The following is a 14,815-nucleotide window of genomic DNA, read 5'->3' as shown; positions in this document are numbered from 1 at the left end:
CTAACAAAACTCCTTCCATGTTTCCAATAAGGAAGGAAAGAAAATATAAAACAACTAATCACCAAGTATATGAAAGCAACTTCCCACACAAGCAACTATTTAGCATTTTTTAAATGAGCCTCAGGACACAGAAGCTATCATTTTGTCCTGAAAATCAAAGATATTTAGCTCTTTCTTTGTGAAATGGGTAGCATTTGAGTTTTACGCTCTTTCGCCTGATGCAAATCAACGAGCAAACATACATAATTAGAAGGACTGCAGCAACCCAAATATAACTGCTGAATCATTTAAAATCTCACCTGCGGCAAATGACTCCTTCAAAGGGCTGGGCTGTTCTGAGCCAGTTTTGATATTTAAACTAAAATCTGTTTTTGATCCCATGACTGTATGTGTAGTAGACTCTCTTCTTCTGAACCTTCCACCCATTGACAACTCTAGGGCTTTCGTTCAGCTTAAAGCAGATAAAACATCACCACCGTACTGTCAACTTATGAACTACAGTTGACAAAGGACAGCTGTATCAGCCTAAAGTGTGGTCTGGGGGTGCGGTGCAGGCTTGGGGCACCCCCCCCCCGGCTCCCTGTGCTCCTACGAAGGGCAGGAGACTGTGAGCTTGAAAACGGGAGAGAAGGGAAGAAGCCACTCATGCCCATTAAGGAGAAATCCTGATGTGAACCTGGAGGACACTATGCTGAGTGAAGTGAGGCAGACACAGAAGGACAAACACTGTGTGATCCCACAAATTTGAAGTCCGAGAGGAGTCAGGTTCATAAAGACAGAAACTAGAACGGTGGTTGGCAGGAGCTGGGTGAGGGGGAAATGGGGAGTGTTATGGGCTGCATTGCACGTCCCTTCCCCAAAATCACACGTTGAGGCCCTGACCCCCAGGACCTCAGACGTGACTGCATTTGGAGATGGGCGTCTGTAATTAAGGTGAAATGGGGTCATTAGGGTGGGCCCTGATCCAACGTGACTGGTGTCCTTACAGAAGGATCTAAACACACACACACAGAGGCCACGTGAGGACACGGGGAGAAGGTGACCACTGACACGTCAAGGAGAGAGGCCTCAGAGGGAAACAGCCTTGCCGACACCGCGATCTTAGACCTCTAGCCTCCAGAACTGTGAGATCGTACGTTTCTGTTGTTTAAGCCCAAGCAGACCACACAGGAAGCTATCTGACGGGTACAGGGCTTCAGTCTGGGCAGACGAAAATGTTCTGCAGATGGCTGGCGGCAACGGTCACTCAACAGTGAATGTGCTTAACGAGCATCACCCTTAAAATGGTGTGTAAAACATAAATTTTACGTTATGTGTATTTTACCACAATAAACACTTTTTTAAAAAAAGGAAAAGGAGGGAAGGTAGGTGGGAACTTACTTTGCTTCCAGCGCCAAGGCGATGATGCCGGCCACCATGGGGGCTGAAACAGAGGTCCCGGTGTGGCCATCGGTGCAGCGCTGGCGCAGATCCGTGGTCACCTGGGCAGGGGCAGCAAGCAGCCGGGTCAGAGGCTGCTCAGGACACTGCCCCTGGGCAGGCGTGACCTTAGCCCCAGGGATGGAAGAGGTGCTATGCAGACACACCTTGGCAACGGAGGCTTCCGCGTGTCTGGCACCCCCTGCAGCAACATGGTGATGGCGGGGTAGGAACAGGGGGTTAAGGCCACAGCCCCCCACCACTGCAGATGCAGTCCGAGACTCAACAGAGAGACAGAATGAAACAGAGGGGCCTCCACGCCAAGACCCCCTGCCAGGGCCCCCATCAACAACCCCCAAGTCACTCCAGACTTCAGAGCAGGGAAACACGTGCTGGTGTCGTCTGGCCCAGAGAGCATCTCTGCCGTGAGCCAGAGATCGGCCATTGGTCAGAGAAGGTCACAGAGCACTCTCTCCACCAGGACGTCCTCCCAGGTAGCTGACAGTGTCCCAGAGCACCCAGTTCTGTCTGCAGCAGGAGCTACACCTGTGTCCCTCGGTGACGGGGGTGGGCACTGATTCTGGGCCTCACCACAGTCCAGCCTGACTGCACCTTCCCTTTGAACTGAAACGGAGAAGCACGCATGGGTACAGCTGGGAGACGCCTGTTGTGCTGGATGGGACACTGGCCCTAGTGTGACTCCCATGCATTTTGCAGGTAGAACTAAGGCTGCTAACCAGCTGAACTTAAGTCGGGGATGTAATTACAGGGCCCTTAAAAGTCTGTCAGAGAGATGAGGCTTAGGAGGGACCTGACCCTCCCTGCTGGCTTTGAAGAGGGCGCTGGGGGGACAAAAGCCAGGAACATGGGTGGCCCGCAGAAGCTGGGAACAGCCCTCGGCAGCCAGCCCACACGGAAACAGGAGCTCAGTCCTATAACCACCAGGAACTAAGTTCTGCGAACACCCTGGATGAACAGTGAATGGATTCTCCCTCTAGCCTCTGGAAAGGAACACAGCCCGGCCAACACCTGGACATCAGCCTCATGAGACCCAGTGGAGGCTGCAGCACTTCTGGCCCACAGAGCTGTGAGATGACACAGCTGTGCTCTTTCCAGCTGCGAAGTTTGGGACAATTTGTTATGACAGCAATAGGAGACTAATATACCCACCAACCGTAAGCCTCCAGCAACCCATCTGCAAAACCCTTGAGAACGAATTTCCCCTGTGGTAACAGTCCAGATCCTCTTCCAAACACAGCATTTTCCTTCCTCATGATTCAGCTGGGCCGACCATCACCAGTGAGAGGGATCCAGCCCGTGTCACACACACAGAGGAAGATTCGACAGGGATGCTGGTGGAGACCAGCCTCCTCCCCCCCTCCTAGTTCAGCAGGACCTTGACATTGGGGAGGGCAAGGGAGCAGGGATGAGGATGCAACCTCTCTGACCCCAGGATCTTCATCTACAAAGGGGCTTAATGCCAAGTCCTTCACGGGGCTCCTGTGAAAGCACAGCTGGCACCTGGCACATGCTTGTACTCAGTCAAAGGTGGCCAGTGAGGGAAAATGAGATTGTGTGGGCAGGACACCAAGCTCCCAAGAGCAGGTAAGGCCCGTGGCTGGCTCTCCAGCCTCAGAGAAAGGGGCATGAGTAGAGGGGCCTCCCCACAGGGAGGTGGGCAGCCCCTTCCTGAAACTCTACATCCTGCTTGGTACTTGGCTGTGTTCAGTGAGTGGATGAATGAGGGAGAGATGCCTCTTTAGAAGTGCAACTGATTTGATCACAAGCCCTGTCTCAGCACCGGGCAATCTCTCGCAGGTCGGTACTCGCTGCATTGTAGCAACGGAAGAGGACGAGGGGCCCGAGATCCAATTTCCATGGACACCTGCCTGAACGTGCAGACGCGAGCTGCCCACCATCCAGGGAAGGGGCTCACCCCCTGGCAGGGTCTCTAAGGGACTCAGAGCAAACACCTGGCCTTGTTGAGTTGGGGGAAAAAACAAAAACCAAAACAAAAACAACCTGCCACCCATACTACCAGGGACGAGCACCAGGACAGCAGCTGCAATGGAGTGTGATTTTCTCTTTCACCCTCTGCCCAACGACACCCTTCTTACCATACATTAGGGCTCAGAGAATTTTTTTTTAAAAAGAAAAAGAAATTAAGGCATTTTGCAGCTAAGGTGTGTGCCCATGCATGCACACGTACACACCTGCAGATGCTGTGTGATTAATTAAGCAAATAAAGCTGCAAGCCCTGCTCCCAGGGATGGGGAATGGCATCCACCCAGCACAGAGTCCCCGGCACACAGCACCTCCCTGCCCCCTCCAGCCAAGGCCTCTGTCAGGTTCTGCTTAATGAGACTCCAGCAAGTCCGTGTTCAAATGAGCTAGATTCCTAAACGAACAGGACACCATTCAGAATCTCAGCCCCATCCCAGGGGTGCACAGTCCAGTAGAAAAGGAAAATAAATTAATACCTTCGTGAAACAGCCCGGGCTGCTGCCAGGCTGGCGGTGGGAGGATAGCGGCTGACCTTCCCACTGGTGCAGAGCAAATCAGGGAACGGGAAGCCTGCACGCTCCCGCAGAAAAATGTAAAAATATGCCTGCAAGTAATGTCTAAAGATGTGGCCAGGCAACAGGAGAAATGAAAAGACACCAGTGAGCTTTCAGGTTAAACCAGTTGGCCAGCACCACGGTCTCCTTTTTTTAAAGGTCTAAAAACCATCTTAACGACTGTGCATTTGAATTCTGCATTGATTTCAACTTGAAACCCTCCCCTCTTACATTTTTTCAAAGTAGGAAAGCACGTAGGGAAGGAACAAGCACAAACTTCACCCATCACTAAACTAAAAGTTACTTTCTAAAAGATAAACTGCACTTGTGTTCATTGAAGTGAGCGTAACCGACAGAACCACTCTTGACCTGAAGTGTCTGGAAAAGTGCTTTTGTGAGGAAGGGAACACCTAGGACACCCAGATTTCTAAACTGTTTCCGTAAAGAAGCAAGACTTTCTCTCACTCTGTTTTGCACGTTGAAACTGAACAGGCCAGTTGGATCCCAAGCGATGTGACCACAGAACATAGAAAGCTTAAAAAAGACACCGCGCTGAGAATACACCCCTTTCTTAAAGGCTATTTTTAGATCCCTAGAGACAGAGAGGGTTTTAATTGGTATTCTGTGCCAAAATTAGAAAGGCAGGGTCTGAGGAAGGTTGCCAAGGGCCTGGGGTTTACCTTGAGGCACAACTAGTTCCCTGACGGTAAGGCTGGGCCCGGGGCCAGGTACACACTGCCCTGACTGGCCCGTCCTCCTGAGAATGGGACGAGGAGCTCATCCCCCGGGGTTCCGCCGAGGACTCACGATTTTGCGCTCGTAGAAGGCCCCGCTGCTGTAGGTGGTGGCCAGGGTGGACGCACACTCCTCTAGGTACCAGGGCTTGTAGCCATTCTCCGTGGTGCTGCTCACGGAGATGGTGTAGATGCTATTGGTGTAGCCGTCGCAGGAGCAGTGGTCCCCCTCTCGGCCGCCGTTCCCCGACGCCCAGACGAAAATGGAGCCCAGGCCCTGCCGGCCCTGGAGGGGAGAGGACAGGCGTCAGCCCACATGGACCCCCAGCTGGTCTCACCCCTGTCCAGCGTCCCCCTCCACCCCTGAAGAGGGAGGGGGCCGAGGAGGATGCACTCAGACCAGACAGAGGCCGCCCAGTGCGTGGTCTGTGGGCTGATGGGCTCTGGCGTTCCAATTTTCATAGTGTTGGCGGCAACAGCCATGACACCATAGAATCACAACGTCATACTGAGAAGCTGGCCCAGAAAGTCCTCCCTGTTCTTCACGGGAAAATCAAGGCCCTCACACAAGCTGCTCTGTCCCAGAGCAACACCAGTAATTTCCACTGCAATGTCCCACGATCAGAAAGACGAAGCAGCGTCCCCAAGTACACTGAGATGAAAGCTGACGGCTGAATTTATGACGTTAATTTTTCTGGCTGAGGAAGAGGGCAAAAGTTCCTGAAAACCCAGCTGCAGAAGCATCCTTCCTGGAGAAGAACTCCTTGAAAAGCGGCGGGCCCAGGATTTGCAGGAACAAGGGCCAAGGGCCAGAACACCCCGGGGCCATCCTAGGAGAGCGCCCCCGGGCTTCCCCTTGGGTCAGCGTTGAAGCGGCCACACTGCCAGCGCAACCAAGGCCAGCAGTTCACCTGTGTGTAGCTTTTCACATTTAAGGACACACACGTGACAGCAAGTCTCTGTAAGACAGTAGCAGGTCAGGGGAGCTCCTGCAGCCTCTCCAACCCACACCCATGGGATCCAACCAACACTCATCCCAGCCACAAACACCAGCTAAAGAAGAACACCAGAAGAACACCAGTTCCAAGACGGAACCGACCCGTTCGGTCCGAAAGGCTGGACCGTTGGTGGGCACAGCCAGCCCCAGAGAGAGGTGCCAATACCCGTCTCCACGTGGGCTGGTGGCTGCGGCATCCTTGCCAAGGATACTCCTGTCCAAACACACAGGAGGAAACTGACACTCAGGCCCAACAACTGGCCAATTTAAAGAAAATTTTCAACAAAATCCTACAATTCCCCGTAGCCCGACTGAAGCCCTGCTTCTGACAGGATGCCTGACACACCCTTGGAGCTCAAGTCCACCCGGACTGAGGGCACCCACCTGCTCCAGAAGCACCAGGACACCCCACTTTTGGACCAAGTAGACCACAGGTCCCCACCCTTTTCTGCCTATTTGTCTTCATTCCCACATCTGCACCAGTTCCAACCTGAGGCTCGAGGGACAGCCCAGTCCCAGGGCTCAAAACTGCCTCGTCCACTCCGTTTTCCACATGTCGAAGGCAGACCTGCCCAAATGGCCAACAGCTCGACAGAAAGGTTACTTACAGTTAGCAAAAGTGGCAACCTTCTGGAAAAAAAGGCACAAAGAACTAAGGACATGCGTGTGCCCATAACTACCTGTTGTAAAAGATTAATCAGAAGCTCGTTCAAAGCCAACGAAAATTGGAATGAAAGGGTGTTGAACCCATCAGAGCCTGTCTTTATTTCACCTCCAACTCCTCACCTCACTCCAAATTATTTATCAAAGGCTGTCATTTTGCAAAGCAGGGCAAGCGATCTTACTGCTCCAGCAGCATGGAGAATAGCCTCAAAAAGCACTTCTCACACTTGTGAGGAGAATCCCTGGGGGTCTCGCTACATCGCAGACTTGGGCTCAGCTGGTCCAGGTGAGCCCAAGATTCTGCACTTCTGACGGGCTCCCAGGTGATGCCAGCTCTGCTGCTGGGGATCCCACTTTGAATAACAGAGGCCTAAATGCCAAAGACCTGCATCTCTTCACCTTGCACTTTGCAGGTACCACTAGACCCATGAGTTCTCACAGGCATCAAGGCGTCCAAAGCCTCTTTCCCTTCTGCAAACAGTTTCCTGGAAAGGGAACGTGGGAACGAGGCAGAGGAAGCACCCAGGTCTGAGCCATCTCTGAGGACTGCATTTTCACTTTCCGGGTCTTCTGTTCCTATGGAAGCCACAGGACAGAGGCTCCAGGGGACGTTTCAACCCTGGCTATGAACTTGCACTTCTGTTCAGGAAGCCACCACACCTCAACACCATCGGAACGTATTTGAGCATCTTGCCTGGGAAGCGGAGACCGCATCCATGGACTCAGAGGGCTAGCAAACGCCCGGCATCTGGACAAAGCCAGTGCTTTCAGCCACAGGGACACTGACTCTCCCCTTCTGGGTGACAAGCCACACGAGGACCAACATCAAACATATGTTTATGCCAAAGTACAGGGTCTGATGTCTCCTACCACCAACCCACACCATCTACCAAAGATGAAGTCAGATTTTACAGAAAAAGGATATAGGTGACAAACAGGGCATCGAGGAGGAAAAACAGATGGGAGAATGTGGTTCGGTCTGAGATCATCAAATCTCTAGGAGGATTTTCAGTGACAACTTTAGACAGCTGCGATCTAAGGCTCCCTATGTGGCATATTTTATTCAGAATGACTAAAAAAAAATGAAGTGACTTCAGTATTTCAAGAAACTGTGACAAGAACCACATGGTCCTCTCCGCACCTTCCACACTCCCCTGAGAGCTGGATGTAGCCGGTGTTGCTCAGAATTCAGGATTGCTCCTCTGTGGGGCACCACGGGGGGATGGGCAGAGGGCGATAAGGGCTGCTTTCACTATAATCCTCTGGTACTATTTTATTTGTTAACCACATTTTAATCATGCATGGTTTACAATAAGATAAGAACTTTTTAAAAATGTTTTTAAAATATAGATAATAAAATGGGCTTGACCTGGCCCCCGTCCTGTTTCCTGTAGAAGTCAGAGGTATAAACCCTGCCTTGGGGATGCCTGGACCTCCTGACCCAACCCTGCCAGCATTGCCGGGCCTCCCAGGGCCACCCGGACGCTGACCACAGCTCTGTGTCTGCTCCAAGAAGTTGTCCTCACCCATAAATCTGCCTTGCCACCGTGCTTGTAAGAGCTGGGACATCTCCAGGCTTTTCTGACTCACAAGGACCCAGAACTGATGACCACAGAGTGACTGGGCTGGACCTCCCGAGAGGAGCCTGCCAGCTCCCCCTCAGCCGGGGGGTGGAGGGCCCATGCTCAGATGTTTGCTCGGTGTAGCCCCCAGTGGGGTCCACCCCAAACACACTGGGCTGCGAGCTGGCAGGGAGGGAACATGGCCAAGACCTGCTGCTTCGGGGGTGCTGGGTGAGCACACTCCCCGTGATGGACGCAGACAGCTCCCCGGCTCGGGTTTCCTGTGAGCAGGTGGGCCGAGGCCCAGACACCCCTTCCACCTGCACTGTCCCAGTTAACAGGCCGGGTGGTTAGTCTAGGATCCCCACCACCCACCTGCATACACCCCTCAGCTGGGGGCAGTCAGGCTCCAAGGCTCAGAGCCAGGGGGCTGGTGAGTGACCAGCTGGTACTTTCCGGAACAGCTACTCTGTAATGAGGTGATGTCCTTCTGCTCTCGTTGGTGGACGGCCACTTCCCTGAGCCCCCAAATGACTTCTCCCTCGCTCTGGTCCTGGCACCATCGCCGTCCTGCTTTGGGGCTCTCCCCTGTGTCACTCTAATTTTGTGTGTATGCTGCTCAAATTTATTTATTTATTTTTGGGCCACACTGCATGGCATGTGGGATCTAGTTCCCCAACCAGGGATGGAACCCACGCCCCCTGCAGTGGAAGCATGGAGTCTTAACCACTGGACCGCCAGGGAAGTCCCTCAAGTTTATTTATTGTTACCTATGTGACAAGATTTCTTCTTACCTATATGACATGTTGGTTGTTTGATAAGACATACTGCGAAACAGCATGAAGATGGTCCCATATTTGTTTCTAAAAAAGGTGAGGGAACCCAGTTCCTTCCATATGCATAGAAGAGTTAAAAGAGCATTTGAAAGATCATCTTTGGGTTTGTCGGACTGAGAGTCTTTTTAATATTCTTTTTGGCTTTATTCCTTCTGATTTCTCACTGTTAAATATTTTCACTATTCCCCCCATCCCTGAGGCTCCCTCGCAGCTCTGGGTTACTCACACCTTTTTAATGCCGTACTCGAAGGCCTGTCTGGCCAGTCGGCCGGGCCCGTCCACCGTCTTCCCGTCGTCATCCGGCCCCCAGCTCGCGCTGTAAATGTCGATGTAGTTGGGTCTGATGCCCAGGGACTTGGCCTCCACCACGTCGGTCACGTCTCCGTCCAGCATGCGGATGCCTGGAAGCACAGGCCCGTGACAGTCGCATGGAAGGTGGGTGGGTGGGGGTTCCATGCAGGTGTTGGTCCCGCACGGCCACTGGTCCCCGTGTGGTCCCCCGTGGTCCCCGCACAGCTGTCCGGGGAGCTGGGCACAGCATCCGGGCCCCATGCTTAGCTGGGACACCAAGCTACTGGAAACTCCTGCTCTTAGAACCTCAAAACTGTACTCAAACACAATGTCAGAGACATTCACGGCAAAACAAGAGTGAGATTAGGCCCGGGTGACATCAAAAACTCAACAAAAGTACTCACAGCCACATGGGTGCTGACCGAGGAAGGGGCTGAGGTCATCAGAGAACCAGCTCCTTATAGCTGGACGGCCTTAAAAGGGAGCAGCAGAGATAGATTTCAACACCATCCGCTCTACCTGCCAGCTCTCCATCTATTTCCCTTCCCCTCATCCCTGCCTACCATGGACTGAACGCTGTGTCCCTCCAGATTCATATGCTACAGCCCTAACCCCTGAGGTGAGGGCATCTGGAGGGGGACTTTAGGAGGTAACTAGGTTTAGGTGAGGTCAGGAGGGTGGCCCCAGGGCAGGATTAGCACCCTTCCCTGGCTTCCTGTCCCCTCCACCGTGTGAGGACACGGATGGTGGTCGTCTGCCAGCCACCACGTGGGCCTCATGGGGAACCAGTGGGCCAGCACCTTGATCTTGGACTTATAGCCTCCAGAACTGTGGGACGTAACTGTCTGTGATTTGGGCCTACCGGTCTACGACCGCCTGAGTGATTCAGAACCTCAGGTGCCTGGCAGTAGACAGCGTGGGGATGCCACCATCGTTCAGACACGGAGACGGCAGCACAGGACGAGTGGGGGTAGACGCCTGGTCACCCCCTCACCCACGAGAGGGACATGGGGCAGGTCATGGGGGAAGCCCTGCTTTGACCACCAGTTGTGACCAGCTAGTGACTGCAAGAACTACCTTGTCTCACTAAGCTTCTGTTTTCTATGAACTGTGATGATGAAAATGACTGTATCTATAGAGGAGCCATAAACACTGAAAAAGACGGTTCATATAAAGTGCCTGGAGTGCAGTAAGTACCCAGTGTGTGTCAGCAGCTAGTCTGACCCCACCTGTAAAAACGGGGATAGTGAAACCTACCTCCGGGGGTTGTTAATAACTACTTTTTACCTTTATTTTTAAAACATTTACTATTTGACATGTATGAAGGACTGCCTGGCACAAACATGTTAGTTATAAAGCCTAATAAAATAACAGACACACATGAACATTCATCTAGGGAAAATATGAACTTGAGCCACTGTGGCCTCAACCCAAGCCCTGCCCCTCACGGAGGAAACTGCTCAGAATTTTGGACTACTCTTTCCATCGCTTTAAAAACGGGTGTTTTAATACAACTGTCTGCACGATACACTGCTTAGCTTTGCCTGTACTGGGAATTCATCCTTTCCTGGTTATGTATGTTGTGAACATCTTCTCCCAGTTGATGCCTTGTCTTCTCACTTGTTATGGTGTCTTTTGATAAACAGAGGTTCTTAATTTCAAGGAAGTGGGAGCCAATTTCCCTTTGAAGATCAAGGGGGTTATAACGAGGGCCAAATCTTTTCTGGGTTTGTGGGCATCTGTCGTGGGGCGGGGCCCCTGCATCAGCTCATCGCACTGTCTCCTTTCTCAGATTTCTGGGTGGACGAGGAGACTCAGGGTAGCCCCAAGTACCATCCTTCCCAGTTGCTAGTCTATGTGCCCAGGGCCTTCGTCTCTTTGGCTACATCAGAGACACTAGGCCCAGAGGCTCTTGGAGCCACAAACCCCAAGGAGAGGCCATAACGAGTACAGGACGTTGGCCATGTGGTGTGGCAGAGGCGGGGCCCCAGGCAAAATAAAGAGCAGCTCACAGCTGGGGGAAGAGAGCAGGGGTCAGACAGTCCTGGGGTGGAATCTCATCTCGGCTGCGTGTGACCTTGGCCCAGGGTCTCAACCTGTCCGAGCCCTTGTTTTCCACAAAGCTCACCTGCCAGGGTAGCCGGGGGAATTAACTATTTGCTAAGGCACTGGGGCCCTGTGCTTTCTGAGAAACGGCAGCTGCTTTCTTTATGCCCTTCTATTTGGCAATGGAGTTTCCAGGGCAAGAGACCCCGCCGGTCACACTGAAGCCACCATCAATTCTGATGTCCTAGGGGTGACATTTAACCTGCTATCCTAGGGCTTCTCCATGCCAGTGATAGGTGTTGGGATGCCTCTTTTTGAACAAGAACAAGATGCCAGATGACATCTAAAATAAGTAAGAACATAAGACCAGAATGCTTTCCCAACACTTCTCACAATGTTCCTCAACCTGGAGGAAGAGTGACTGACGTGTGAGAAAGAAAGCATAATGTATTTAGATTTTAATGAAGCATCTATTTTCCCCTACACTGACAAGTTGCCAACAAGGAAAAGGTAAATATTTTCAGTGGAAACCTGCTGTTCCAATATTAGCTTTAAATGTGAATGGCTCTCTGGAAACGCCAAACTGAAGAAAACAGTCATTTCTCCAATGAAAAAATAAAGACCCATTTCCCATAAACTGTCAGGTACAAAAATAATGTGGACAAATCATCTGGATGGCAGATCCACTCATGGTTGTTAGCGTGCTCACGACTCAGCAGTGGGCTGGGTTCAGGGCTCCCAGGGGAGGATGAGCAGGCCTGAGCCGTCCACTCCAAGGGCCCGTCTGCGGCACCAGGTGGGAGGAGTGTGAGGAGGAGGACAGCGGGGCTTTGCAGGGCCCGACAGGTTTGCGTTTGGGTGGACACCTCCTAGTGCTGCCAGGGCTCAGTCCCCCAGGGAAGAATCACACAGCTTGCCTCGCAGGAAACAATAAACTTTCCATAAAATGGCCTGCACCCAACGATAGTTTCAAGGCCCCAGGAGAACCTGATGAAAGCAATGATTTTACAAGACTCTTGATGAAGTTAAAAAAAACCAACCGGGACTTCCCTGGGGGCGCAGTGGTTAAGAATCCGCCTGCCAACGCAGGGGACACGGGTTTGAGCCCTGGTCCGGGAAGATCCCACATGCCACAGAGCAACTCAGCCCGTGCACCACAACTACTGAGCCTGTGCTCTAGAGCCCACGAGCCACAACTACTGAGCCCGTGTGCCACAACTACTGAAGCCCACGCGCCTCGAGCCTGTGTTCCGCAACAAGACAAGCCACCGCACCACAACGAAGAGCAGCCCCTGCTCGCTGTAACTAGAGAAAGCCTGCATGCAGCAACGAACACCCAACACAGCCAAAAATAAATATGAATAAGTAAATAAATTTATTTTTAAAAAAAACAAAACATTTTTTTTCATAGTGACCCGTCCTTCCTCCCTTTTCCTGCTCCTAACTTATGGTGGGACTTTGCAAACCACAGGCTTGTATAAGGCAAGGCAAACCCGTGGACATGCAGACGCCCATGTGAAGCAGCCCGAGACACAGCATTTCCCCTGAAAACGTCCTGAAGAAGTTCCATGTTCAAAGGCAATGGATTTGTCTTCTATGTCTGTGAGTCTCTTTCTGTTTTGTAAATAAATTTATTTGTATTTTGTTTTTAGATTCCGCATATAGGCGACATCATATGTTATTTGTCTTTTCCCAAAGGAGAAAAGGGTGGGTATAAATTAGGAGTTTGGGATTAACATACACACACTACTAAATATAAAATAGATTACCAACAAGGACCTACTGTACAGCACAGGGAATTCTACTCAATACTCTGTAATAACCTATATGGGAAAAGAACCTGAAAAAGAATATTTATATATAAAATATATATAAAACTGAATCACTGTGCTGTACAGCTAAAACTAACGCAACAATGTAACTCAACTGTACTTCGATATAAAATAAATAAATAAACAATTTTAAAAAAGTAAACAGGAAGATCAGAGTGTGCTGGTTTTGGAGACGGGGTCTTTAAAGGGGTAATTAAGCTGAAATGAGGTCACATGGGTGGGCACCCATCCGACACGACTGGTGTCCTTTTAAGAAGAGGAAATTCTGACACGGACAACACAGACTAAGGGATAACCACGAGAAGACACAGTGAAAAGCAGCCGTATGTGCTGGTCTAGAGAGAGGCCTCGGAAGAAACCAGATCTTCCGACACCTTGATCTTGGACTCAACAGCCTCCATAACCAAGAGAAAATACATTTCTGTTGGTAAGCCCCAAAAAAGGTAACAGGGAGAACACACACACACACACACACACACACACACACACAAAGAAGTCAGCCGGTGATTAATGTTTGCAGGAAGGCAGGGGAGCAGGACACGGGGGCCACTTTTGTTTATTTACAAGTAATGTATTTTGCCTTCAGCAAACGAATGGCAATGCTAGAGCAAAAGCGGCAAGTAAAATGAGATTGTAGCTTCCTGAGTGTGACAAATAGGCCTCCCCAACAAATTTTGCTCATTAATTCTGAGTTTATTTTCATAAATCCACAGAGAATTGGTTTTTGTTTTTTTTTTTCTCCCCCCACTAAAACTACAGTACATTGTGTTCTACCAACAGTCATTCTGGGCCAAGTGAGGTTGCAACAGTTGTTTAGAAATGTTAAAAACCTAAAAGGTTTCTGTTAACTCTCATTATGGCCTAAGACAAACAGGGCTCTCAGATCTCTAAATACACCCACACGTGACAGCCTCCTCCTAGGACCCGGGGCGGGGGGCATGGTCGGCCGGGTTGGGAGCCACATCTGCACTTGCCATTGTCACACGAAGTGCCTGGAGACCCGCGGCTGACAGCCAAGCCAAGTTCCCCCTGGCCTCCTGCTAGTTTCCCAATCTCCCTCTGTAGTGGAAACACAGCTAGAGCCAGCGGTGCCCCAGTGAACTCACGGGCCTGTCCTGCCACGGAGCCCCGGGCCCCTCCTAGGTAGGCCTTGAACCGGGTCTCTTATCTTCTGTATTCTGATGCTTTGACATCTTGGGGCCTTGCTGACCCTGCAGGGACCGACACCCCCATGCCCCAGGGCTGGCCAGTTCCTGGATATGGTCCAGAACTACCCCAGGAGCACATCTTTCCTATGCAAACCAACCAATCCAGAGCTCACACCCCCAAGCACCCCCCCTTTATGGGGCTTTTACACTTGGGGTTACTCTCCACCTGCCCTAATCAGCCCAGGGCCTGGTACCATACAACCAGGGGCAGCTCCTAAGCCCTGAGCCCTGAAATGATTCAAACTAGCCCATCCTAAGCCTGCTCACCCCACCTCGCCCATTCTTTCCTGCAGAAACCACAATAAAGGCTGAAGCCCACAGGTCACCTCGCTCCCTCTGCCCCCTGACCAACCCTGGTGCTTTTCCGCGTGTCCTCCACGCCAGGCATAACCCATCCTCTTGGGAACTGTGAGTAACAAACTCTGTTCAATGGCCATTGTCTCCTGATCTATGGGCCTTGTCATACCTAAATAGTAATGAAATCTCTATTTTAAAACAGGTCACTCTTTCATAATCAGGTTCTGCTGATTTTTCAGAGAACTATAAAAGAGTGGAAGAACCTCAGCAATGCTCTAGAGATTTGAAACGCAGACTGACGTTCGTGGTCTCTCCACCAGGGAGCAGGGGCCAGAGGACAAGGCGATCCAGTGAGAGCTGGCAGCTTGGGAC

The 14,815-nt window shown here is 51.3% G+C and overlaps 1 protein-coding gene across 9 annotated transcripts in view; it reads right to left on the bottom strand.

The window, feature by feature from the left end:
* PCSK6 (proprotein convertase subtilisin/kexin type 6) overlaps positions 1–14,815 on the bottom strand; it is a 190,143-nt gene that overhangs the window by 72,404 nt on the left and 102,924 nt on the right. For 6 of the 9 annotated variants that reach the window (XM_067699407.1, XM_067699383.1, XM_067699425.1 and 3 more), the window contains exons 7-10: positions 9,465–9,533; positions 8,998–9,170; positions 4,785–4,997; positions 1,381–1,481 (exon numbers count right to left, since the gene is read on the bottom strand). In XM_067699407.1, the coding sequence (XP_067555508.1) occupies positions 1,381–1,481; positions 4,785–4,997; positions 8,998–9,170; positions 9,465–9,533 (556 nt within the window). The remainder of the gene's footprint in view (positions 1–1,380; positions 1,482–4,784; positions 4,998–8,997; positions 9,171–9,464; positions 9,534–14,815) is intronic. The other 3 variants (XM_067699416.1, XM_067699442.1, XM_067699433.1) reach the window with 1 other exon arrangement.

Source organism: Pseudorca crassidens, chromosome 1 (assembly GCF_039906515.1).
Source record: "Pseudorca crassidens isolate mPseCra1 chromosome 1, mPseCra1.hap1, whole genome shotgun sequence".
In the NCBI taxonomy this organism is placed as follows: Eukaryota; Metazoa; Chordata; class Mammalia; order Artiodactyla; family Delphinidae; genus Pseudorca; species Pseudorca crassidens.
Note: the sequence above shows the minus strand (reverse complement) of the source record. Positions and strands in the feature narration are given on the sequence as shown.